Source organism: Aspergillus pseudodeflectus (genome assembly GCF_044049435.1).
Source record: "Aspergillus pseudodeflectus strain CBS 756.74 chromosome Unknown BJX68scaffold_18, whole genome shotgun sequence".
In the NCBI taxonomy this organism is placed as follows: domain Eukaryota; kingdom Fungi; phylum Ascomycota; class Eurotiomycetes; order Eurotiales; family Aspergillaceae; genus Aspergillus; species Aspergillus pseudodeflectus.
The window spans coordinates 457804-481199 of NW_027263794.1; the positions used below are offsets into that span (position 1 = coordinate 457804).

General features: G+C 48.0%; 12 protein-coding genes across 12 annotated transcripts; 7 read left to right on the forward strand and 5 right to left on the reverse strand.

The window, feature by feature from the left end:
• Positions 1-726: 726 nt before the first annotated feature.
• BJX68DRAFT_254942 (uncharacterized protein) lies at positions 727-1988 on the forward strand (the record flags this gene model as incomplete). The annotated part of the gene is made up of 4 exons (XM_071042957.1): positions 727-813; positions 866-1285; positions 1321-1849; positions 1897-1988. 4 exons carry the CDS (start codon positions 727-729, stop codon positions 1986-1988), a joined length of 1128 nt encoding a protein of 375 aa, XP_070899829.1.
• A 348-nt stretch (positions 1989-2336) lies between these two features.
• Positions 2337-3386, reverse strand: BJX68DRAFT_266298 (ClpP/crotonase-like domain-containing protein; the record flags this gene model as incomplete). The annotated part of the gene is made up of 3 exons (XM_071045468.1): positions 2337-2502; positions 2556-2912; positions 2974-3386. The coding sequence occupies 3 exons, from the start codon at positions 3384-3386 to the stop codon at positions 2337-2339; spliced, it is 936 nt and encodes a 311-aa protein (XP_070899830.1).
• Positions 3387-4407: 1021 nt separating this feature from the next.
• BJX68DRAFT_266299 (uncharacterized protein) lies at positions 4408-5109 on the forward strand (the record flags this gene model as incomplete). The annotated part of the gene is made up of 1 exon (XM_071045469.1): positions 4408-5109. One exon carries the CDS (start codon positions 4408-4410, stop codon positions 5107-5109), a length of 702 nt encoding a protein of 233 aa, XP_070899831.1.
• Positions 5110-5507: 398 nt separating this feature from the next.
• Positions 5508-7408, reverse strand: BJX68DRAFT_275364 (CocE/NonD family hydrolase; the record flags this gene model as incomplete). The annotated part of the gene is made up of 3 exons (XM_071047837.1): positions 5508-5598; positions 5659-7149; positions 7209-7408. 3 exons carry the CDS (start codon positions 7406-7408, stop codon positions 5508-5510), a joined length of 1782 nt encoding a protein of 593 aa, XP_070899832.1.
• Positions 7409-9068: 1660 nt separating this feature from the next.
• BJX68DRAFT_254945 (uncharacterized protein) lies at positions 9069-9557 on the forward strand (the record flags this gene model as incomplete). Its single annotated transcript, XM_071042958.1, has 1 exon — positions 9069-9557. One exon carries the CDS (start codon positions 9069-9071, stop codon positions 9555-9557), a length of 489 nt encoding a protein of 162 aa, XP_070899833.1.
• Positions 9558-10359: 802 nt separating this feature from the next.
• BJX68DRAFT_275365 (putative epsilon-lactone hydrolase) lies at positions 10360-11823 on the forward strand (the record flags this gene model as incomplete). The annotated part of the gene is made up of 6 exons (XM_071047838.1): positions 10360-10420; positions 10480-10577; positions 10638-10669; positions 10725-10870; positions 10928-11511; positions 11569-11823. 6 exons carry the CDS (start codon positions 10360-10362, stop codon positions 11710-11712), a joined length of 1065 nt encoding a protein of 354 aa, XP_070899834.1. The 3' UTR covers positions 11713-11823.
• A 388-nt stretch (positions 11824-12211) lies between these two features.
• psoB (hydrolase psoB) lies at positions 12212-13499 on the reverse strand (the record flags this gene model as incomplete). Its single annotated transcript, XM_071047839.1, has 1 exon — positions 12212-13499. Exon 1 carries the CDS (start codon positions 13439-13441, stop codon positions 12212-12214), a length of 1230 nt encoding a protein of 409 aa, XP_070899835.1. The 5' UTR covers positions 13442-13499.
• Positions 13500-14034: 535 nt separating this feature from the next.
• BJX68DRAFT_254948 (alpha/beta hydrolase) lies at positions 14035-14949 on the reverse strand (the record flags this gene model as incomplete). The annotated part of the gene is made up of 1 exon (XM_071042959.1): positions 14035-14949. One exon carries the CDS (start codon positions 14947-14949, stop codon positions 14035-14037), a length of 915 nt encoding a protein of 304 aa, XP_070899836.1.
• Positions 14950-15587: 638 nt separating this feature from the next.
• BJX68DRAFT_266305 (uncharacterized protein) lies at positions 15588-16592 on the forward strand (the record flags this gene model as incomplete). Its single annotated transcript, XM_071045470.1, has 1 exon — positions 15588-16592. One exon carries the CDS (start codon positions 15588-15590, stop codon positions 16590-16592), a length of 1005 nt encoding a protein of 334 aa, XP_070899837.1.
• Positions 16593-16711: 119 nt separating this feature from the next.
• BJX68DRAFT_72168 (uncharacterized protein) lies at positions 16712-18162 on the reverse strand. The gene is made up of 3 exons (XM_071049650.1): positions 17845-18162; positions 17467-17762; positions 16712-17383 (listed from the first exon to the last, which is right to left on the reverse strand). The coding sequence occupies exons 1-3, from the start codon at positions 18040-18042 to the stop codon at positions 16810-16812; spliced, it is 1068 nt and encodes a 355-aa protein (XP_070899838.1). The 5' UTR covers positions 18043-18162; the 3' UTR covers positions 16712-16809.
• Positions 18163-18374: 212 nt separating this feature from the next.
• On the forward strand, positions 18375-21661 carry BJX68DRAFT_236254 (uncharacterized protein). The gene is made up of 8 exons (XM_071039980.1): positions 18375-18754; positions 18822-19199; positions 19277-19518; positions 19594-19826; positions 19929-20274; positions 20352-20994; positions 21081-21165; positions 21249-21661. Exons 1-8 carry the CDS (start codon positions 18659-18661, stop codon positions 21626-21628), a joined length of 2403 nt encoding a protein of 800 aa, XP_070899839.1. The 5' UTR covers positions 18375-18658; the 3' UTR covers positions 21629-21661.
• A 772-nt stretch (positions 21662-22433) lies between these two features.
• On the forward strand, positions 22434-23385 carry BJX68DRAFT_266307 (oxidase ustYa family protein; the record flags this gene model as incomplete). Its single annotated transcript, XM_071045471.1, has 4 exons — positions 22434-22662; positions 22711-22835; positions 22916-22967; positions 23069-23385. The coding sequence occupies 4 exons, from the start codon at positions 22434-22436 to the stop codon at positions 23383-23385; spliced, it is 723 nt and encodes a 240-aa protein (XP_070899840.1).
• Between the last annotated feature and the right edge of the window lie 11 nt (positions 23386-23396).

Here is a 23396-nt window from a genome sequence, read left to right on the forward strand (position 1 = left end):
AGACACTGCTAAAATTGCTTAGCAAGAATTCGGGCCGAACGCGAACACTGGAGGCTTGTAGAAATGATCCTCGGAGATGTCGGTTCCTCGCTACAAACTCCCCGGAAGATATTTACGCGGTAGAACGGATCGCCTTTCTCGGCCTAGGGGTGAATAATGTCTGGGACATACCCATACTTGACGGTGCCTGCCCATGCCAAAGCCGAGAATGACCGTATCGGTCCGAGTCGTTTCCACACTGAGAGTTTGAGAAGAAAAGTATGGCTCTAACGAAGTTATCGGCATTGCCATCAATTTTGAAGCCACACAGTGCTCACAAGGTCCTAATTCATATGAAAATCCGGTCCCCAAGTTGGAAGGTGCACCCACGCCTTGGCTATTGCAAGCCTCGGGTAGTTCACATAGTGGCTCTGATATCTACCTTGAGCTTGCCAACCGCCGACCTCACCGATGACTCTTATTGTACCCCTCCTCCGTAGCCATTATTTTTGTCGAAGACTAGATACCTTGTGCCATGCAACCGAGGCTTGAGCAATGATCCAGTGATTAGTGATCATCTTGAAACCCGTATTTGCGCCACACTGAACTTAGATCGCCTGTTCAGCAAATACTTCTATTCTCCGGTCCCACCAGGAGAGCCTATAACGAATAAAGGCATTTGAGCAGCCTGTACGTCTCTTTTCAGAACATAGTTACTCCGCACAGGATTTCATTGCGATTTCCGCGATGCCAAAGTCAGCGCCGTCAAAAAATGAAACCGGACGACTGTATTGGTCCACGCCTTTTACACAACGCAACATTTCAGAGAAAAAGGTATGTATGGAATCTTTGCATGGAGCTGTGGAATGGGAAGAACCAGCAATAGGCTCACAGAGGCCATCCGCGCCAACAACAGGTACACCAAACACAGCACCAAACACAGCACCAAACACAGCACGAAATACAGCACGAAATAAAGCACCAAACACAACACCCATCCCAGGCTCGGACCGAGATGTCTACTGCTGCATTGAAACTTCGCATCATTCAGCTTGAGACCGCAATAGAAGAAATCTGCGAGAATGTAGTGACATTAAGAAAGGACATTGTTCAGTCGCAAGTCCTTACTCAATACCCGTGTCTCACAGATTGTCTGCAAGATGCCGTGAAATCATGCTTGCATTGGCTGGGGCACGGGGAGAGCTCTCAGGATGATTTTGCCCTTTCACAACCACGTGAAGGATATCCTGGAGGGTATTTCCAAACAGAAAGCCAACCTCGGGGGGAAGGCACATACAAGAAGTCCGTTCCGATCTAGCCAGCTCTAGAACTACCTTTTAGCAAGCCATCAGGCTAATCGTTGCTGCCAGGCTAGGTGATGCTAGTCCTATCGAGACTGCAACTTTTATCAATTATCTGAGGATAGCATGTTTATACTACGGCTACATGATCCTTGATAAACCGTCTATTCCCCTAGAAGCTCTGAAGAGACCTTTCCGTCTGCTTTTGCCGCTCGTCACTAGGGACAGCCTTACATGCTTCTTCTACACTCGCTTGCAAGCCAGGCTCACTAATAAGACGCTGGGTGACTCTCCGGAAGTACCTCACTTCCAAATAGGAGGCGCTGGCTTGCACTATCCTGAAGTATCTGTTTTTAGCGGACAGGAAAGCGAATCTCAGAAGCCATACCGAGATTTTATGATGCCCAATGACTGGTCCGGGTATTCGCCTGAAGTTCAAGAAGAGCTTCAGGGGGAGTGGTTTGATTTACAGGACTTGGAGAGGTACCTAGAAGCAACAAGCGTTCGTATCTCAACAAAACCTCAAATTGCTGACGGCTGTGTTGTGAACGCAGTGGATTTTGCAACAGGTATGGATCAATTCTTGGATTCTATTGAGGTATCTGACAGTTATTAGCACTCATAAGAAACTGCATATGTTTGGGCCGAAGTCCCGGGTTCAAGCGAATTGATGTAGATTTTGCAATCAAGGAGGCTTCTTGGCAGTAGTAGATCAAGCCGCACGGTCTTTCCTTTGCGCTGTTTCTATGTTCTTGTTATCTGGAAAGCGAGTGCTGATCCGAGGGGGGTTTCGAACGCTGCCTCGCTGATGACACGTGCCCTAGAAATGTTACGAGTTGAATCGCCGTTGCTCTGAGCGTACGTCCAGCCTCTGTTGCTGAACCCTGGACAAGCCTCAACCCTGGACGTAAGGTATTTCATGCGGGCTTTAATTCAATAAGCAACGGCGGTACTAGACAGTTAGAAGTGATTGGAACGTCTAGCTTGGAAAGGGGGGATGGTTCACATGGTTGAAAGTATCAATTTGACTTCTTGACTAAGACATCTAAAAATAATCTACAGCTTGCTGGGCTCAGAGCTGTTTGCTCCTTTCATATTTGCCTTTGTCTGAACAGAAAGTTCGTTCCACCAAGGATAGGTCCGTGGTGCATCTCTCGCAAGGACGTCGTTGAACAATGGCCTCCTCTTGGCGAAAAACGCCTTTTTGAACTCGAGGTGATCCCTGTTCGCACTGTCAGTAAATAGTGGCCTCAATACTACATCGATGATACACACCGTCCGCCAAACGTATCATACAACAAAGGGCTATCAACCAAATGCGCCCTCTCAATAGTTCCAGGATTCCTCCATATCAACTGCCGATTAATATGAATTGCCATCAAACTGACACTAGAGGCAATTTTCTCTGCCAGCTCAATTGCGCGTGGAAGAGCCTCCTCAGGTTCCGAAACAAGCTCTGCAAAAATTCCGTGAAGCAACGGGGACTCAGCAGGATATGTCTCACCTGTGGTGAGGAGATGAGTTGCGTTGCTATATCCGACCATGCGCGGAAGGAAAAATGAACTGCACGACTCCATTGTAATGCCAATGCGTGAAAATGGAAATCCAAACTTGGCCTTGCGAGGCGCAATTCTAAGAATGGAAAGATTCAGTTCTCAACAAATTCCAAATGTAGCAGACCTTAGTAGCGTACCTGATGCCGGCGGCCAAGGTCGATGTCATGCCAATTCCGACAGAAAGACCATTGTATGCCACAATGACTGGCTTACAACAGTTGAACATCGCCAGTGCAAGAGATCCCCCCGGGTCACGCATTTCGCTGGGTGGCGAGGAATTCTTCATGTGGCTCGTGTCAATTGTGAGGTCAATTCCAGCACTGAAAGTACTCCCGGCCCCCGTCAGGATTATAACTTTGACTCGTTCATCCACGTCAAAGGCTTCAAACAAGGTGATGAGGTCCTGTATCATATCTAGCGTGATTGCATTGAGCTTGTCTGGGCGATTCAGAGTCACGATCTGTAGTCGTGTTACTCCCGACACTGAGTCTGGATAATTCGAGACGCGGACATGGCTATCGGGTGAGTTGACGTAAGTTTGTGGTGACATGTCGGTTTGTAGAACAGAGGCTGAAAAGAAAACAATGATTGAAAGGCTGAATCACGAATCGATTAGAAAATATATATGCCAAAAAGGCATATATCTGCGAATTTGCTCTATCAGATGTGACATACTACTAGACTACTGTGCCGTGGCCTTCAGGACAAAACTTACATAGTATTGCTTACCGAGGTGGCATCTCGCCGAGGCTGAACCATAAGAACTGCCCAATTTTCACTAATCAATCAAGTAAAGGTCACATGTCAGAGTACCTGGCTTCGGGGGCGGAATGAATCTCAGAGTAGCACACTAGATGTAGAAAATGCGCTACCCTTGATCAACGGTGGTTTCCCACAGCATAATGGGAATGCTAACTGCGCCAATTCGGTCCACTAAAGGTCGGGCCGATCTGGGGGTGCTACTAGGTACACACCCCCCTGTCTCTGTTGACACCCCCTAACCATATTAAGAAGTTCCACAAAGTAAAATGCGTACTGACTATATTGACACCTCCTGTGTTGCCCATCACCCTATAAAGAAAGTAGCTAGTGGAATAGCTCTGCGGCCAGCTCTAAAATTTTTGCACACGTCCCTTACCTATGAATATTATTATTTCCAGGCACGTTACTAGCTTATTTTCTAAACTACTATGCCTTTCATAGCAAGCGACCCACGGATGCTTTCTGACGCGCAACTTTCTAAGAACAATGCTTTCCCTAAGTAGAACAAGACATCTTATAAACCCCTGGCTCCGCGCCCTGTATCCACATACAAATACAGGGATTCTGGAGCGTTGCTTCACATGAGGTCTAATATAAAACCGGAATATAGCTTTGTTGCCGAGGCCCAATTAGTCAACATCTACCGTAGCATCAGGGGATGAGAGAAGTAGCAGCTGAAGCCATTCTATCTGCTGATGTGTATAAAGCTTCCCACCTGTGATCACCATGAAGATCTTGTTTAGCTTCTCAATTGGCACGGCTGGCCAACAGACAAAGACATCATTCCCCACGGACTGACACACGTCACAATGAACAAAAAGACACTTCGCGAAGCGCGTTTGAGCGCTCGGACAGCGCTTGAAAGAGCTGGAAAGCTCCAATTCAAACCAGTATCCTCCGCAAAATGGGTTGATATTGAACGTACTTGGACAGGGAAAGTCCACGTTCGCATTGAACATGACACTGTCCACGGCTGCACCCCAGAGATGATCCGTTGGTGGTTTGAAAACTTGGGACGACACACTACCTGGGATGGTGTAGGGCTTGGAGGCCCTGATATTTCTTTCTACCATCTATGGCATCACCGAGACCATATCTCAGTTACTCCTCTTACTGGTGTGCACAACAAAGGCTTTGCTGTCCATGAGAAAACCCGTATTACCGAACAGTTCAACGATTGCAATGATAAGATCAACGTGGATGTTTATACGGAACGTCTTGATGACAAGGAGTTCAATTTTATCATCAAACAATTCGGCCTTACTGGCGTCCGTCTCAATCATTTTTACTCTGCTGAGAGTGATGGGTCTCGATTTTACGCAGAAACTATCGTGGGGTTGGATTTCCCTATTATTGGTTGGCTTTTTAACTGGATTGCTCTCCCCTTCTTGTATTCAAGAAAGACTGCAGAGCACTGGATCACTCATAATGTTGAGGAGACTGGAAGGTCAGAATCCATTATTCCAGTGCTTTACAACCACGATAAGGGGGCTGGTCAGCCTTCTGGCTAGGACAATATCCGCAGATTAATGCTCACCCGATGTTACTCTTCTTGTTTGCGGTAGATTAGACCATCTAGCCACTATCATCCGCGGTCTTGTGTACCATATCGTTTTCTTTCCTCACTATGAGTTCGAACAAACATCCTTCCAAGCATTCTATAGACGATATTTATAATGTCACAGTAGAGGGAAAAGTGCACACACGACAAACAATGTTTTGGAACTCCCGGTTATTTTGATCTACTAAAACAGAAAAATGTACGAATCCATGGAGGTAGAAGAGATATTAAGAGAAAACTGGTCTGTCAAGAGAGTACGAGGATTGAATAGTAAACAATTTGCCCTTATCATTACAGAAAGCCATGTCACGATCATTTTCTCTCGAGTGAACTGAGTCAATCGGTCTATCATTGCTGGGGGATGATGGGCAAAGTGATGTAGTTGACATAATCCGGCCCGAAGTGAATGCAGTTTTGGCCTTTGAAGACAGACTCGGACCTAAATGACGGTTAGATAATTGTAACGTTGTCTCCAATGCGTTTTCTGTCATATTCCCACCTGTCAACAGGGTCATCATGGCCCCAGAATCCTGTCCCTGGAGTATCTCCGGAGCTTACCTCCAGCACCAAGCGAGCGCCGCGTCCAACGACGACGCTTGTTGGCCAGATCTCCACATCAACAGGGTATACCTCATTGGGAATTACAGGGAGAACATCTGTGGAATAGAAATCTCGATATGGTAGCCAAGGTCGGTGACGTGGATGCTCAGGATTGGTTTTGCGAAGAGATACACGGAGCCACCCCCTCGTCAAAGGAACTGGCTCTCCTGTAGACCCGGTATAGTGTATTTCTTCACCAGAAGACGAGATATGACGGAGGGTAACGAATAAATCCAGGTCAGAGGGAGAGTCTTCCCAACGATCTCTGCTGATTGAGACATTGAGATGAGCCACAATATGGCCAGTGATCTCTGTTTCCGAGTCAAAGGGGAGTGATGTAAAATTCAGAATATCCGTGGCTCGCCCTTTGCCCGGGGCTCTGTATGTCAGCTTGCTAGGAAGTCCCTGGCTCGGTCGAACAGACTGCAGCCCCTGCTCCACAGTTAGATAGAAAGGCGTGTACTCTGTCCTAGCCAATGGCCATTCATATTCCTTTCGCCGCAAGAAAGATTTTTCTGCGGCAGGATCATTGTATCCAACATTTCCTCGGCGAAGAATCAGGTCAACTTTAGGGACGGCTCCCTTCCGGCTCCATCCAGCTCGATCTTCACCTTTTAGCCAGGCATCCAGGAAACTTCTTTGAATTTCAACTTCCTCCGGATAGTAGAAGGGTAGGTCATGTCGCCCGATTATAAATCGAAGATATTTGAACTCCGATCCCGCCCACAGGTACCCATTCACATTTCCCCGAAGATGTAGGAGGTTCCCACCGAGATTGGCCACGCTGAGAATCGGCACAGTTATGTCTTCTAAATTGAAGTTAAGGGCCGCTAGATGTTTGTTGTCGCGATACCTCTGTTCATGCAAACTTGCTTTGTGTCGGTTGGCGGCTAATTTATCCGCTCGAAGATCGCCTTCAACAGTATCGAGGCCCCAGTTGCGTGCAGCGCGCCCACGCAAACCATACTGGTTCGGAGCGACCTGACGAGCGTACCACATGTCATAAAATCTGTTCGATAGAATACCTCCGTGCCGAATGGACTCATTATAGGCGTCAGAGAATCCTTCCCATGGTACAATGGCTGCTAAGCCTTTAGGACGCCGAGCTGCGACTTGCCATTGTGTCGCGGCATAGTAGCTGACCCCGAGGAGCCCGACTTTCCCCGAGGACCAGGGTTGCTGTGCAGCCCATTCGATGACATCGCAAAAGCCGTCAATTGACGCTGCTGATTTAACATGCAGGACACCGGGAGATTGCCCAGTGCCGATTTCGTCAGCTCGTACAACGACATATCCGTGGCTGGTCCAAAAGAGTGGTGTTGGAGTCTCCCATGCAGAATGTTCTGTTTGGTGCTCTGGGTTCACCTCCGAGAAACTCTTAGGATTGAACCTTGCTCGTAAAGCTGGATTAGCGCATTTGCCTCTGCTATATTATTCTTTCGCACGTACTGCTGGTAGGAAACGTCCTTGCCATAGGGGCCGTATGTTACGAGCACGGGGTATCTGGCTTCTGTTGTAGTAGGCTTAGGCCTATAGACATTGCAACGGACCACTGCATCGTTTCCCAAATGCACAGACACATTATGCTCAATTATGTATGGGAAGCTTTCTGTGTCAACAGTTTGAATGTAGCGGTATTGAGTTGGCATCTTTAGTTATCTTATCTATCGCAACATTATGAGTCAAAAGTCATGTGGAAAAAAAAAAAAACTAGACTGGAAAGCAAGACTTGCCTAGCTGGAACTAGACCACAAACTCACCTTTCTGTGATTGATATTCTGACGAGGAGCTTGGCCGGGGGTTAAGAACGTAGAATGAGAAAAGAGTCTTCTTATATATATGATAAACTGCTACTAGAGGTACCTTCTTGGTAAGATTGAATTGACCCACCGATAGTCCCAACTGCCACGAGTAAAGATCGGAATGCAATCTGAAAGGGGACCTTGATCTGCCGGGTCATCAATTAAGTGATAGATGATGTTTTCTAGTCACACGAAGGCTATTCTTCATCTAATTCATGGACACACGAGAATACTCTTCTAGAGCCGGCACTAATTTCAGCCCTACCCAAGGTTTGTCTTGTTGGCCGTTGGTACTCTTGAGCCAGGCGGCTCCTTTGTTTTACTTTGGAGAGATTGTTGAACTCAGAAGTTGTAACTCAGAGCTCTGGGAGTTTCAACCAAGTTCCTCGGGGCGAATATAGAAACTGTCTAATTTGGCGCTGGATCTCGAATCCACTGCAGACGATCCGAAAAATAAGACGAAGTTAAGCGGCTGTGAACACCGGGTCGGACCTTTGGACTCCTATGCAGTGACTCATTACGACGACGTCTCCATCACATGAATCCACTCATTTTACCAGCGTTTAGGCCAGCAGTATTCTGGATGCAGAGCCGAACCTTGAGGGAGAGGTAGCTTGAAACTCTCACAGACCTTGCGTATCCATGTTCGGCCCGATCTTCGTAGAAACGCCACACGCGATTCGGCCCGATTCGAGACGACATACCACTGGGCAACCCAGACAACTTGCCTTGCGAAGCTTAGCTTTGACTTCCAGCATTATGCCTCGGTTTTACCAGAGCTTCAGTACTATGGTACGGACGTAGCATTTTACTGTCAGAAAACTTGTTCTGTATCTTGGTCTAGCTCTGGGCGCAGAAAGCAGGATATTCGGCCTCGAACAAGCCAGAAACAACCAGGCTTATGGGGCTGGACTCCGAATCGTTGCTCCTGCTTCGCAATTCTTGATGTGCTACTAAGCAAATTCCTCGTCAGGAATTACCGCTAAGTGATGCACTTAGTGACTTTGTATCTCAGAGGGCCAAGAACCCCAAACGAACTGCCCCAGAGGTCATTTAGCACTGATATCAATTGATCGATTTCTTATTTACTAGAGACTAATTAAATAAAGACAACCGTTGATTCCTATCATGTTTGGCAATAAAGAGATTCCAATTAAGCAATCAGAGTTAAAAACTTTGTTACGTACAGAGATTCGGGTTACCCACGGCAATGCTTCCCTAAAATTCGTCCATCCGACGCCTGACATTTGTGCTAAGATACTGACTTGAGTTCCTCGTAGCCATCCCTCGGTTTCCAGAATGATCACTAATCCTTGGAGCAATCATAGTTCCAAGTTGAATTTTCACACCTCGGCTACAACGCGCAACGCGTTGTGGAGAGAGGGGGACAGTCTGTGTTGGATTTAAGCAGCAACAATCACCTATCTTGAAGCTACCAAACTCTCATGTCTTCCTGTCACAATAATCTCACTTGCACAATCAAGTTGTTGAATCAAGCATCTCCATCATGGCTCAATACCAACCAATAATCACCGCCCCAGAAGATTACAAAACCGCGCATAAACGGCGAATCATCTATATTCGTCCATTTCTCCTCTTTTGGCTCAGCTGTCTTTTCATCGAAATTGTTTTCCTTGCTGTTGGTGTCTTTATCATGACTGGCACCCGCGACCTCTTCCAGAAGGTTATGTGGACGCTTGTGTTCTGTCCCCTAGGCATGGGTGGAACCCTGGGTGGCCTCATAAACACTTTCATCGTCGACCACCACTACGGAAAGAAAGCTGCTCATTTCACTGCCATCTTGACGCTACTGGTTCTCAGTACATGCAACTACCTCTGCTATAGCTTGGACCGGCACTTTGGATGGTTCGGGGCCTCTGAACATCCCATGTGGTTCCACTGGCGATATCCTGCGCTCTGGGTGATCGGATACGTGAATGGCTTACTGCTATTCACAGATAAGGGACAGGAGATGCTGGCGAGAATGAAGCTTTAGACAACTAGCTATGACTTCAGCCAGGCTGTCAGGACGCTGTATCGACTTAGCTTTCATTGCTTCTATCTACGGTTGTGAACCTACTGTTAAAGGAACCCAGGCACATACGGCCGAGGAGACTGGGGGTCCAATAGGGCAAACAATAATGGGAAGTGGGGATGGTGAGAATAGGGGGCTAGGGTGGAAGCTACTTGCTCACCACTTAGTCATGCTTGTATTTGATAGATATTATTGTTACTTTCAAAGTTCAGCTTGGTGCTATTATCCCCCAGGATCATGTTGTGATACACTTTGTCTAGTATCCGATAATACAAGCCATATCGCTCGTTTATAGAGTGGCCTTACTTCGTTCTACCTAGCTTACTTGACCATGGCTTTGTTTCATTTGATTTAGACCCTGGGCTCAACCTAGCTAAGTCCATCTATATCGGAACTCGGGTCAAACAATCAAGCCGATTATGTACTAGAGATCTCGTTTCTGAAGGTGCAATTCGATCTCGCACTTTTGAACAACCTGAACCACTACTTAAATACAGAGATTGAAAGTAGATCAAAATTATAGCGTTACAATGGCTCTGTTCAAAAACATATGTGGCGCGGGGTCAGTAAAGTCTATTATCCCCGCATTGGTCCGAAAAAGATGCATGAACCTAGATGGTGATTATACCTCGGTAGCAGAGCTGAATACTAATCAAACATTGAAGCATGTGCGCTTAATGCGAATGTACCATGGATATTTATACCAAGAGAAGTTTCACCAGCCATGTCAAATTTCTCTTGCGTTCATTGACAACGGCCAAGAATGCGTTATAAGTTGGGCGTGTGGGACAAGATCGATGCCTGGCTAGGCTTGGTCTCTATTGGTAAGTGATGCCATCAACATTTTTCATGTTCTTAAGGCTTATTTACATAATGTGACAAGGCGCAACAATTCTCTATGCTGCTATATCAGGTCTCTTTCGTGGTTCATCAGGCGCTGATAGCTACCATCACCATCTAATACAAGCCACAGTCAAAAAGGTTACATAGCTACCAGGAGCAATAACTTCCCACGAGTCCAACGCTGACCAGTATCTACAGATGACTACCAGACTCAGTCCGCTGCAGCTCCAGTTCGTACGACCTACACTATTGGAACGCTACTTTGATGCTAACAGGGGAGATTAGATATATGTTCAAGTCCTATGATCAGCTCTATATAGAGTATTGTGAAAAGATCAAAGTCAAGCCTAATTTCGTTTCAAATGATCGCGGCTTGAAAGGCTTCTGGCTCGGCTCGCCAACTGCAAAATACATTGTGATCAACTTCCACGGTAAGCATGAGATTTGAATTTGCAGACAGTCATGCTAATAGCTGTGAATTAACACAGGTGGTGGATTTGCCATGGATGCGACTGAATCATATCTTGAATTTTGGCCTAAAGTAGCAAGGGCACTTTCTGACGAGAATATCCATACCGGCTGGTTCAACGTGACGTATACCTTGACGCCACACGCGAGATATCCAACTCAGTTTTGCGAGGCAGTAGAAGCACTACGATACATCATCGAAGAGCTCGGGCGATCACCTTCGGAGATCATCCTTGCTGGCGATTCCGCAGGAGCAAATTTATGCCTTGCACTTCTATCACACCTGTCCCACCCGTCTGAGGATGCGCTAGCACTCACAATCCCCGCCCCGCTTAAGGCTGTTGTTCTTATATCGCCCTGGATCTCCTTCCGCCAAGACTTGCCCAGCATGAAAGATAATGAACATAAAGATATTGACGACTGGAAGGCCCTTGAAAGATGGAAACAGGAATATCTACATGGGAGATCTACGAACTATTATGTTGAAGCATTTGAAGCGCCGGAAACCTGGTGGCAAAACGCCCAAGTGGAACAGTCTCTCGTTCTTGCGGGAGGAGATGAGATGCTTTTGGACTCTATTAAGGAATGGTTCAGTAGGTTCAGTGTATGTACCATCAGGTCCAGTCCAATGCCGTGTACATATCATGCTGATAAATTGCAGAAGGTGAATTCGGAGGCAACTTTTATTGTTGGTCAAAATGAGTGTCACGTTGCGCCTCTTATTTGGCCTTTGTTTGGCGACAAAAATGAAACCAAACAGGGTCTTGCTTTGAAGTCGTGGCTGATTGAAACGCTATATCAGTGAGTAGGCATAATTGATTACTTCAGATGGTCAAAGATTATAAACAGTCAATACTCGAAGGAATGTTAATTTTATGAATCCTAGGAGGGATACAGGGGATATGATAGCTGCCGCCTCATGGTTTAAACATCACGGCCACCGATAAAGGCAGCGACATTGGTCTAGCATAGTTTAGTTACTAAAGTAACCCTAACATTTAGGTAGGCTAGATTCCAATAAAATCAGTAAGGATTCTTAATATGCTTTACTCCTTATGGATGTGTCCCCTATTCTCGTATAAAATCAATACACAAAAAAGCCTTTCGAGTGTATATTTTCTTTCACGTACCGAGCTTCGTTTTTATACAATAATAGTTAACGATATATTTGACGTTCAGAGAGTATTCAAACTATGTTATCTCAATCTTAGCGAGAATACCCTGGTACTCCTAATAGCAAACTAACCAAAGGCACAGACAAATCAAAAACAGGTAGAGGAAAGATATAACGTCTTCAGGTAAAGCTAGAGTATCCTTTCCGGTTCGAGCCGTGACTCCAAAAAATCAAATACAACCTGGTGCAGGCGAAAGAAGGCCCCTTGGTGGCAATGCGTGTCTCCGCCCTCTTCAGCCTTCAGACTAACAAGTTCACATTCGCAGCTTAGATTCCTTCTTAGCAACTCCGGTTGACCCTTTAAGAAGTGGTCATTTTCCGCGTCAACAATAAGGCACGGCGTCACAATATCATGACTGATCCCTTCTAATGTATATTTGCTGGTTGCACGGCTAAGTTCTGCGGCAGAGCCCACACCAAACGTCCATTTGCCATTATGCAAGGCCCACCGAGTCCCCGTTGAGAAGGCAGACACGCAGTCAAATAGAAAATTGGGCAAAGTGTCGTATTTCCGCTCCACGAGCTTCTGGACGAAAAGTGGCTGCGCATTTCGAAATGCAGAACCAAAATCATACACACCGTCATCGAGGACGATTGCAGCCGCGCGATGTTCCTGCGTAGCGGCCCTAGCCACCAAGTACCCACCCATGCTCCATCCGAAGAGAACTATGCCATTGGCCTCGATTTCCGCGCGAGATAGGGCATAGTCCACAACAGGCGTGAGAACCTTCTCCCAGTCGTGTCGAAAATGCATCCCTTGGCTTCGGATCGCCGCACCCTGTCCGGGACCATCGAAGGCGAGGAAGTTATACCCCCTTGCCAGAGCCGCTGCCCCAATGGCAAACCACCCCTCACTCGACGTTGAGTCAAACCCGCCGTTGATGATTATCGTGCGTCGTGGTTTGCCTGTCCTGTCAGGCCGAATAAAATACCCCGGTAATGATGTCTCTTCGTAAGGAATACGGATCGGCTCGTAGCAAAACCCCGAAACCTCCATCGCCTTAACAAACGCACTCTCAGAGCTTTCATAAAGAAACTGTGATATTTTATCTTCATGGACATTTTCTCGGCGGTAGAACTCCGCCGTTCGGAAGTAATTTGACGCACGAAGGTATCCATGGTAGGCACTTTCACTGTTTTTGGTTGTTTTCGAGTGGTCTGCATTGGAAACTGCTCGCTCTGCGGCCTTCTGCCATTCACGGACCCAGTCTTCTTCATTTCCAGGCCGGATTTTGGAACAGATCGCTATCACTTCCCCGAGATCTGCCCCGCCGTAATTGCTGTAGCCAGCGGCCCGGAGTGCTTCATAGCTGAAGGACCCGTTAGATTTGAAGAAGTGATCGATAAGCATCGGAGGCATGTAGGTCAGTAACTTTGAAAGAGGCTTAAAATATGCAAGGATGTAACTGAAACGTGGAAAATCCAGGAAGTTGTTCTGACGTGGAGATGCGGCGGGCGCTTGAATTGTCTGCAGGTTTTTAATTTATACGGAAAGCTGTTTGGAAGGGAAACATGGGGATCTCTAAATGTCGGAGCGGCCCCGGTTCTGACTTAATTCGGACCGAATTTATGAACTAGCCATTTTTAACCTGTGATGACAAACCAAATATTGGTAACTAACTGACTAGGTAGGCTCTCAGAGCGAAACATGCTCCAGAGGAATTAAAATCAGCGAAAAGAAACATGGAGGATCTGCACCCTGCGCAGTATGTGGAGACTGGGGAATTAGATCTCCATGTCGCCCATTTGGGGGTTTAAGATAATAAAGACGCTTGCATTTCCGTATCGGTTGTTTATAGAGAAGAATCCCAAAAATTGCATACTTGGAGGACCTCTCGATTCACATTGAGCGAAGACCAGCCGATAGGACATGGCAATTGCATAGCTACATCATGATGTAGGACAGACGTGAAACAACTCTGTGCTGAGGAATGAACAAACCCCCGCCGTTCTCTACAGTGTCTTGGAGAACCAATCTTTAGCATGTGCCGCTGCAACGTTGGTATCTGCGCGGTCCGAATACAAACTCATATGACTGACACCAGCCAAAATCTCGACGCGTTTGACTGGAGCCGGAATCTGATTAAAGGCTTGTATTTCCAAATCCCATGCCGTAATATTATCTCCCTCGGCAACAATCATCATCACACTAGTGTTGAGAATCCGCTCCAGAAAGGGTGAAACGCTGTAGTTCAACAGCAGTTCAGCGGATTCCATCGTGCTCCAGTGCTCGTGCAGGGGCGCCTCGCCTTGCTTCACTTGCATAAACACCTCGTAGACACGAGGGAAGGGCCAGACAGAGAGCTCATCATATGGCGCTCGGGACGCCATTGCAATCGTGCCCTCATGGTTGCTAGCAGACGAGGTTACACGTTGTCTTCGATCTGCGAGGATGGCTGCTTGCAGATCCGCGAAGCGGCGCTCCCCATGTGCGCGTCGTAGGTTGTTGTAGCCATCGACAACGGGCACAATGCTGACAATTGACTTGATGCGCGGGTCGATCGCGGCGAGGATTAGAACGTGGCCGCCGCTGTAGGAGATACCCAGGCAGCCCAGCCGCGAGGCATCCACATCATCGCGGCTTTCGGCGTAGGTCAAGGCGTTACGATAATCGGAGATCTGCTGCCACGGATCTAGATGCTGGCGGCGGGCGCCTGAGCTCTCGCCGAACCCAGCGTAGTCGAAAGCAAGGACTTGCACTTCTTCCTCGTTCACGATCTTGGCTATGTGCGGAAGGACAATTTCTTTGGTGTAGCACCATCCACCGGCACAGATTACAGTGGGCAGTTTACCCTCGGCACGGTCGGGACGGAAGAGGATACCAGCGAGGGTTTCACCATCGCTTAAGAAGTTCACGTTAGAATGCATAACGAAGTAGTATGTATGGCAGGGCGCTATATGAGGATTGCGGTAAGCAGCACAGATCATGGATGTTTTATGGTGGAAATGCGGCGCCCGTTTGGCCTCCTTTATACCTCTCTTGCTCACTGTAGACGCACCATTTCCTGATTCTCACAGGCTGCTCGACCCCTCATACCTTCAAGCAAAACAACTCTTGAGAGTGGTCGCATGATACTCACTTCACTATCCTTACAGAGCTTTTCTTGGGGTACCCCCAAAGTGCCCTTAGGGAGCTGGATTCGGCCCGACTCGGTAATCGGGGGAGATAATGTGTACATAGCCGAAAATGTACATGGGTCGCGAGGATGACTGGCCTGTTATCCCACTGAACATCCCGTAATACATAATTAAATTCCAGTGGTGGGAGGCTTTGCTTGAGATGGTCCTGGCTCCAGTTTCAAGCAAAGCATTGCTGTCTGTGCTGTACTTCTAACCTCCCGGGCCAACTCTATTCATCAATATGCATCTATAGCCTTACTACCGGTCGGACCTCTACAACCACAGATTCACTATAGGGTTCTTGAATCTGAATTTCTTTTTTATTACGATATCCCTGAACTTTCCGTGCGCCTTGGACCTAGCTGGTCACCTACTATCACATCCCGATGATAGCTTCGCAACAACCGCCCTTCGCCGCGCAGAGGGGTTTCACGGCAATAACAGAACGGGTCTATATTCGCAATGTATGTGATGAACCGTCCAGTCCACCGCTCGCTCAACAAGAAGAACCCACAACGGTCGTGATATTCGGATGGGGCGATGCCGCGCTCAAACATGTCTCGAAATATAGCGACGGCTACCACAATATTTTCCCTCGCGCCAGAATCATCGTCGTGCTATCGCGTACCCTCCAGGCAGTAACGCAGAGACTGGAATCCCGAATCGAAGCTATGATGCCTGTGATTGATATAGTATTTCCAACTCCATGTACCCTTGGGGGCAAAGCCAGCGCTGGTGCTGCTAAGGGTGATGATGGTAATAAGAATGCACCAGAGGATATAGAGCGAGAGCGAATCGTACTCCACGCAATGTCCAATACAGGCTCCATTTTCCTCGCTGCCACGCTACTCGCGTATCAGCGTCGCCGGGGTACCGATCGAAAATTCCCCGTTTCGTTGCTTGTATGTGATTCAACGCCTGGCAGTCTGGATTTCACATCGCAGGTGGGCCGTTGGTCACGGGCCATGGCCGTGGGGATATTGACATCAAGATACCTCCGGACGTGGCTGCCATTTATTACGATTACTCAAGTCCAAGCCGTTACGTATATGGTATTGTGGGCTAACTGGGCTTGGGAAAAACTCCGTGGAACTGAACCGTCAGGTATATGGGCCAACCGAGTTATCAACGACCTTGCCATCGTGCCCGTCGAGTCCTACAGGCTCTATATGTACTCGAAGGAAGACGAAATAATCTGGTGGGAGGACCTACTGCAAGCTGCTGCTCAGGCAAAAGCTCTAGGATACAGGGCAGATCTTGAGGTGTTTAAGGGATCGCCGCATGTGGGACATATGAGACTGCACCCGGAGCGGTACTGGAAGAAGGTTCTAAGCGTTTGGGAGGGGACTCTTCTAGGCACCAAAATGGGGCGAAGGGAGGCCGCAGATTAGTATCAGCGGTCATGCAACATTGGGTTACTGTATGTATGATTATATGTTTCCCTTTGATTAGGCTTGCCACTCAGGTCTTTGAAAATGTGACGGACCGAAGGCCCTATCGTATAATTTGCTCTTAGGACAGGACTTGGGGTTACAACAGGTTTCAAGAGTGCTTTTTAAACTGGTCCTGCCGCTTCATAAGTTCCACTATATTCTAGGAACGGCATAATCAAACATCGAAGGAAGACCCATTGGGAAAGTCCAATTCGTCCAGGTGCGTCGGATGGGATGTTGACGTATGGAAGGGAAAGATGGACCGTTTCAAATGCGTATGAGCTAAGGGACTATCACTCGAACTTGAGCCGGAACCCCAATTTTGCCGTCCCCGTCGACAGGCGAGGTCATCGCGACGTCTCTTCAGGCACTCCCTTGCCACTACTCGAAGACTCGGGGCGCACGAACAGATTATACCGACCTGAAGCTCGAGTGCTGAGAGGATCCAAATCGGGCATGCAACCCATGACTCGTCATAGGTGTGAAAAAGCCTGTAGATATATATGGTCTTGAATACCCCGCAAACGCAGATAAGCAGGCCGAGAAGGAACATGCCGAGCACACCAATGCGTGTCTTGATCGGTAAATTGAGTTGCCAGACGATAGGTCCGGGAAGCAACATCACCCAAAGGTCCAATACTGTCGTCATGGCGCTTCCGCTGAAAATAAGTATCTCGCGGTTCGCGCATTGGTATGGATAGGAAGGGCGGAACGACGGAGGGTTGAAGTCGTACGAGGCTTTGAATGGTCTGTTGAATCAGAGTTTCCTCCAGTCAGCAAATATACAGAGAGACGAGGCGAAGCAGCACTTTTTGACCCGGATGACACGAACCTGCACCGAAATATCAGGCCGAAGATGTACGCAATAGATAGCCCAACCGCAAAGAAAATCGTCGCATAGATAACGCGGATGTAAAGTTTCCGATGCTGATGCTGTATGAGACGTCTATAGAAGGCAAGAAATGACACTCTCACCAAAGTTGACGCCAAGCAGAAAAGCACGAAGGTGATAGTGGCCAACACGTTTGACGGACAATACATCTTTGGCGGTAGATCCCATGCGTGCCTGTCGAGTAAATATTCCCATTTGCTTAGCAAGACGGCGATGGTAACTCCGGTAGTTGGAAGCTGCATAGAGTGAAATGTGAGCGAATGCGCCTCGCAAGCAAGCCAGACGGGCGGGCTCTGTTTAATCGGCAGGAGGACCAACCATTGCAAGGCCAACCAGAGCATCTTCTGCACAGACCGAATGTGAAATTCGGATTTTTGCATAGAACCGAAGGCACAGAACAATACTCGCGAGGGTGTAGAAGGTAAGTACGATAATTGGTAAAGCAGGTCCTCTGGTCTCCGGATTTGCAGCTGGGGCTGGCCAATTGTCCACGACGCTAGGCGGAATGGCAATCATAACAAGTTATATGAGGTACTTAACCCGAAGATCTGTTTCAACCATCAAGGGCTCAGGATATTCATGATTGTTGAACCTGTTTCAAGTATAATGTGAAGATCAACACATTTTATACACAAATAGCAGGTGGCATGGTTTTATTTTTGCGGGGAATTAGCTTCAGTGCAGGAGCCTCCATTTGACGTTTATATTTAAAGTTTGATTGTGGTGGCAACGGTACTGCACATTCCTCCGTTCCAGTACGGATCGGGTAGCTTCAATTATGTAAGAGCCTGAAACCCCTGGTTTGCAGACAGCTAGCGAAAGACAAAATGATTCCTGCAGTCCGGTGAGCAATGAGATTCTAGAGCTGTTGAGTTCCTTTTGTTTGGTTTAATGTGGTACCACGGTTGCAGTTTAGAAGAAATGGCCCACTTTGTATGAGTTCATAGCAGGGACATGTGATTCGGCCCGAACTTCGTGATGTCTTGACGTCAGCTCCGAACCAGGTGCGGAGTTGCTTGGGCGAAATTGAACGGACCTCCGCAGATCCTCTCGCTTTGAATTTCGTAGTTCGGTCCGATAAGCAGCGACAGAATAGCACCGAGTAGCTTCAAGCTATCAATGCAGACAGATTATGGACGCCTCCGAAACCCAAGAAAGAGGCCAGAGACAAGCAAGCGCTGGTAGTCGCTCGTCCAGTACTGCATGTTTGCGATGCCGTACGCAGAAGGTGATTACAATTCTAGTTATTTCCGTACCCAGATATGTTTCTTTTGCTGATAATTAATCCTTTCCAGCTCAAGTGTGGCCGTGAGCGTCCCGTGTGTGCTCGATGCCAGCGAGTCGACGCGACGTGTTCCTATCCTTCGCCCCCGAACCGTCGGGGCCCACGCCCACGCTCACAACGTGCTCACCTTCCAGCAAGGGCAGCTGAACGCAGTCACCCGCAGGAACATACTCGCCCTTGGCGAGCACCCGTTCCGCAGCCTTATAGCGACCCGTCATCTCTATTGCAACAGGAATCGCCTTCGAGGATTGAGCCGCGGGGCCAAAGCGCCATCCCGAATGCCGTTAACTTTAATGATGATCTTGAAGGGATATCGCATCCTCACAGCGACACTGTGGTGGATGATGCATCCGTAGTGCGAGCTACAGGAACGCCTGTATTGCTCGATGTATGCGCTAAGTTGACGCATGGAGTTTGATACCAGAGAGGGTCCCTCGGCTGATTCCTGATTTGATATCTTCCTAGTCCTATCCACATCAGCTACGGACGATGAGCTCAATCGCAAAAGCAACACACTCGACACATACCCCAGACCAAGACCAGCCACCTCTACCTCCAACTGCCCTCGGTCTCTCCCTACTGGAACTTTACTTCACGCGCATCTATAATGCACCTCTGCTATTCCACAAACCTGTTTTATTTCAACAATATCTAGAGCAACAGCTTAATGGCGCTCTTCTTAGAGCCCTACTGGCGTTGGCAACACTGTAGGTTCTGCTGTGGTCCAATGCTACTCTTGCTTTCTGCTGGGTAAATTTTTTTGCTTAACATAATATCTCCAGGTTTCTTCAACCCTGCGATCCAGAGAGTGAAAAGGACCTCATTGGAGAACATACTGAATTAAAAGTCCTGAGTATATATCACGCCTCTGGGCTTCCATGGGCGAGAGCTGCATTCAAGGAAGCCATGCTTGCAGCCGTGGACAGCCCGTCTCTTATGGTCATTCAAGCGCTTGAGTGCCTTCAACACTATTGGTTCGGTATCGGCCAGCCCTATCAGGGCAATCTCTGTCTTGGTGAGTTTCTACCCGTTGTGGCCTACAGCCGACCACTAATAACACATATTGCTGGCAACATGTACCTGGTGGGGAAATATAACATTAACAAATTTTGAATAGCATTAGCCTATCGCGCCTGCCATCTTCTTGGGTATACCAAGAAGATTCCGAATGGTATCGTTGGGCTTGACCATGATGTGAGCCTTGAATCGGAGCTCGCCAGGCGATGCTTCTGGGCCTGCTGGACGTCGACATGCATCGTCATGGAGCCGGAACCATATATCAAATCCTCCTGGCAGGAGGTCGCCATGGTGCCGCTTCCCGGGGTAATTCGACCCACGCCATCGGAAGGATATAGGATAATGCTCGGCGAAATGATGGATGAAAATTGGAATGCTAGTGTTCTGACACCAGGAGCAAAACCCGGACCAGCTCCAGCGATCTTGATGAAAATGGTGGGTGTCTGGTAAGTCGGGAGAAGAGAACTATTTTGCTACCCTGATGACATGGCGAACATCAACTGATAAAGACGTTACATGCCAGGGCAAAGGTACAACTGCTGTGCAAAGACAATAAGATCGGTTCTATATTCTCGGAAAGATTTCAGTCAGGGCGGACATTGTCGCAAATGGCAACCTCATTTTTCGACGATGCAAAACGTTATAGGAGCTCCGATTCAGATTCCAATCACGAGAGTAACGATAGCCAAGCTCGGACACCGCAAGATCAAGACCTATTGCTCGTGCACGACGCCCTGTATCACCAGTGCCAAATCAGCATCCATTCAATGATCGTGCCCTTATTCTCGGGCATCGCAAATGAAAACACCTCAGAGAAAACACTAGACGCGGCTGACCAGAGGCAAAGCGCAACAACTGTTGCAAAACACGCTGATCTACTACGTCGCTTATTAGAACCGTATCTCTCTGGTCAGCGTCATGTTTCGTTTCTACCACCTCTTGTCGGCTATGCGGCGTTTGTCGCGGGAATCGTTCTTCTTGTCGTGGAAATTTCCTGCCCGAACAGAAGCAGTGGAATAAACGTCATTACATTCGGCACCGAAGCCAGTGGGAATGGCAATGAGAATAGGAATGGGAATGGTCGGGGCTGCCGATTAAGCACCGTGGAATCAATATTGCATCTGCTTGATCGTCATAGGGTTTATTGGAGGGCGTTGCAACGTCCGGTAAGCGTTTTCCGGTCTCTTCTCATATCATTTTGCGTTCATGGATGGGTCTGGCTTTGTACAGGCTGTTGATGATTGGATCATAGTGGGAAATATTGCATACTGCACTGCAAGGAGAATTTCAGAAGCATTCAACACAAAATCTACAGCAACAGGCGAATCTTCAAAGTAGTACGTCACCTGAACCAGGCACCTCCAACAGCATGCTATATGGAGAAGAACCACTATTGCATGACTAATGTGCATTTATTCAGGTCATCTTCCGGCACCAAGTAGTGCCATCGAAAATCCGCAGACGTCCGCCGCAGGATACTGTCAGGTGACGGAGCACTTAAGTCAACAGCCACATCCCGTTGCTAGTATGGCGAATGACCCTGCAGAAGAAGGACCATTGTCAGGAGTAGTTCAACATAGCTCCGGTTTGGCTACTAATGTTAACAACAACAATGATTTTGGAACAGCTGCAAGTGAAGCAGAAGCGAACGCGATTGATCCGTTGATCAGTGGGGGTAATGTCAATGTACCGCAGGATTATGATTGGTATAACTTGTCATTTGCGGAGGCCGGAGTTGAGCAGTTTGCTGGTCTTGAACCTTTCGCTCTCTTTCAACACGGGTGGCAGACATTTGGGTAGTTAGGTGTTCAACGGTCAGATAGTAATGCTCACGTAGGATCTTAAAGAATACGGGACGCCCTTGATTTCAGGCAGTATTAGAGACCGAAGTGTTGCAAGGTCCGAGACTAACGTGGTTCGATAGCGTCGGAGTACAAGCCCCCCGATGCCGCCGGTCTGTGGTGGGCCCAAATTCTCGAGTGGCATCTTGAAGGATAGGGTAGCTCGGACAGTTGATTGATGGTTGAGTGTGATGAAGATGCTTGTTAGAGTTATATTTCCTTCTGGTGATTGAAGCCGACTTTATATCCCGCCTATGTTACGGGTGAATGACGTTGGTGGGTAAGCTTACTTTGATGTTGTCACGACCCCGAATACGCTGGCGGAATCGACATCTCTCAAGTCATCTTTGAGGCTTTCGAGCATTATTGGGCAATAAATAGGGCAAGATGCATGTCACTGTCGCATGTCATCGTATCTTAGGTTAAGTGGGGTCCGGGTACGGCGACAAGATATGCAGGTGGGCGTATTCGTATGGAATCCACCGATACGCTTTGAATATTCACAACGAACCTTTGTAAGCTGAAGAAGATCTACAGACTACGCCTTATCCGAGGGAGAACCCTGCCACCCGAGATGATCTGTCGTAAGCCTTCTATGCCTGAGTTAGATCAGGCAGTCGAGCCTCCAACAACCCTCTATTGATTGACATATCAATGCGTCCCGCCCGCTCCGGGGTCTTTACTACTTCCACATCTCACCCGCCTCTGCTTCCAATCCTTCTTGAAAGACTGCATCTCTCCTCCAGCCTCGATGCTTCGTCAAGATGGTCAGCTCCGCCAAATATCATGAACTTTCTGTAGGTGACGATGGCGCACAGGAGTCCATGCTCGACACCAGCTCCCAGAGAGACTTCAGGAAAAAGGGCCGCAAAACCAGCTTGTACCAATACTGTCTCTATACTACGCTGGGAGTCAGTGTCTTGATAAATCTTTTGTGGCTGTTTGACACCATTTCCAAGTCTAAGGACATCCGTATCCCGAATCCCATATTTTGTACGTTCCTCTTTGCCCGAGACGAGAGTTTATGCTAATTAACAACAGCACCTGCAAACCACATTATTCAGTACAAACCACAGACCTTCATGGGTGGCTCTGGTAAAGAGAGGATACCATATATGGGGCCGCCAACTGATGTTTACGACGAAGCGTGGGAGGATCTATACAATGTAGGTCGTACCTCCCTCATGTCCATACTGGACTCTGTTAACAATTAATAACTACAGACGGAATTATTAAAATCCCCCAGTCCGATGCAGCGCAACTTGTCAACCATACACTCCCTCTAGCGTCGGAGCCCGGTCAATACGTTGTCGAGCTTGACATCTTCCATCAACTTCATTGCCTAGTAAGCTCTTTACTCCGCCCTCCCTCTTATCTACTACAATCCTATCCTAACCAGATGCACACCACCATCTCCACAAAAAAGCCTGGGGCCACGACATGGGCCTAAGCACCAGCGACCCGGACGAAGTGACCAAATTCTGGCAATACTTGGACTACTGCCTCGAGTCCCTGCGACAGAGCCTGATGTGCTCATCCGACGTCTCGACCATCCACTGGGTGTGGTCTGATGAGCATCACCGGTGGCAGGCGGACGGGCGGGTTGTGCATACGTGTCGCGACTTAGAGGCGATACGCGAGTGGGCGTTTGAGCGGACGGCGGGGGTCGTTGATTTTGAGACTTGGGTGGCGGATCCTCTAAAGGGGGATGTCTAGGTTTGAGGTAT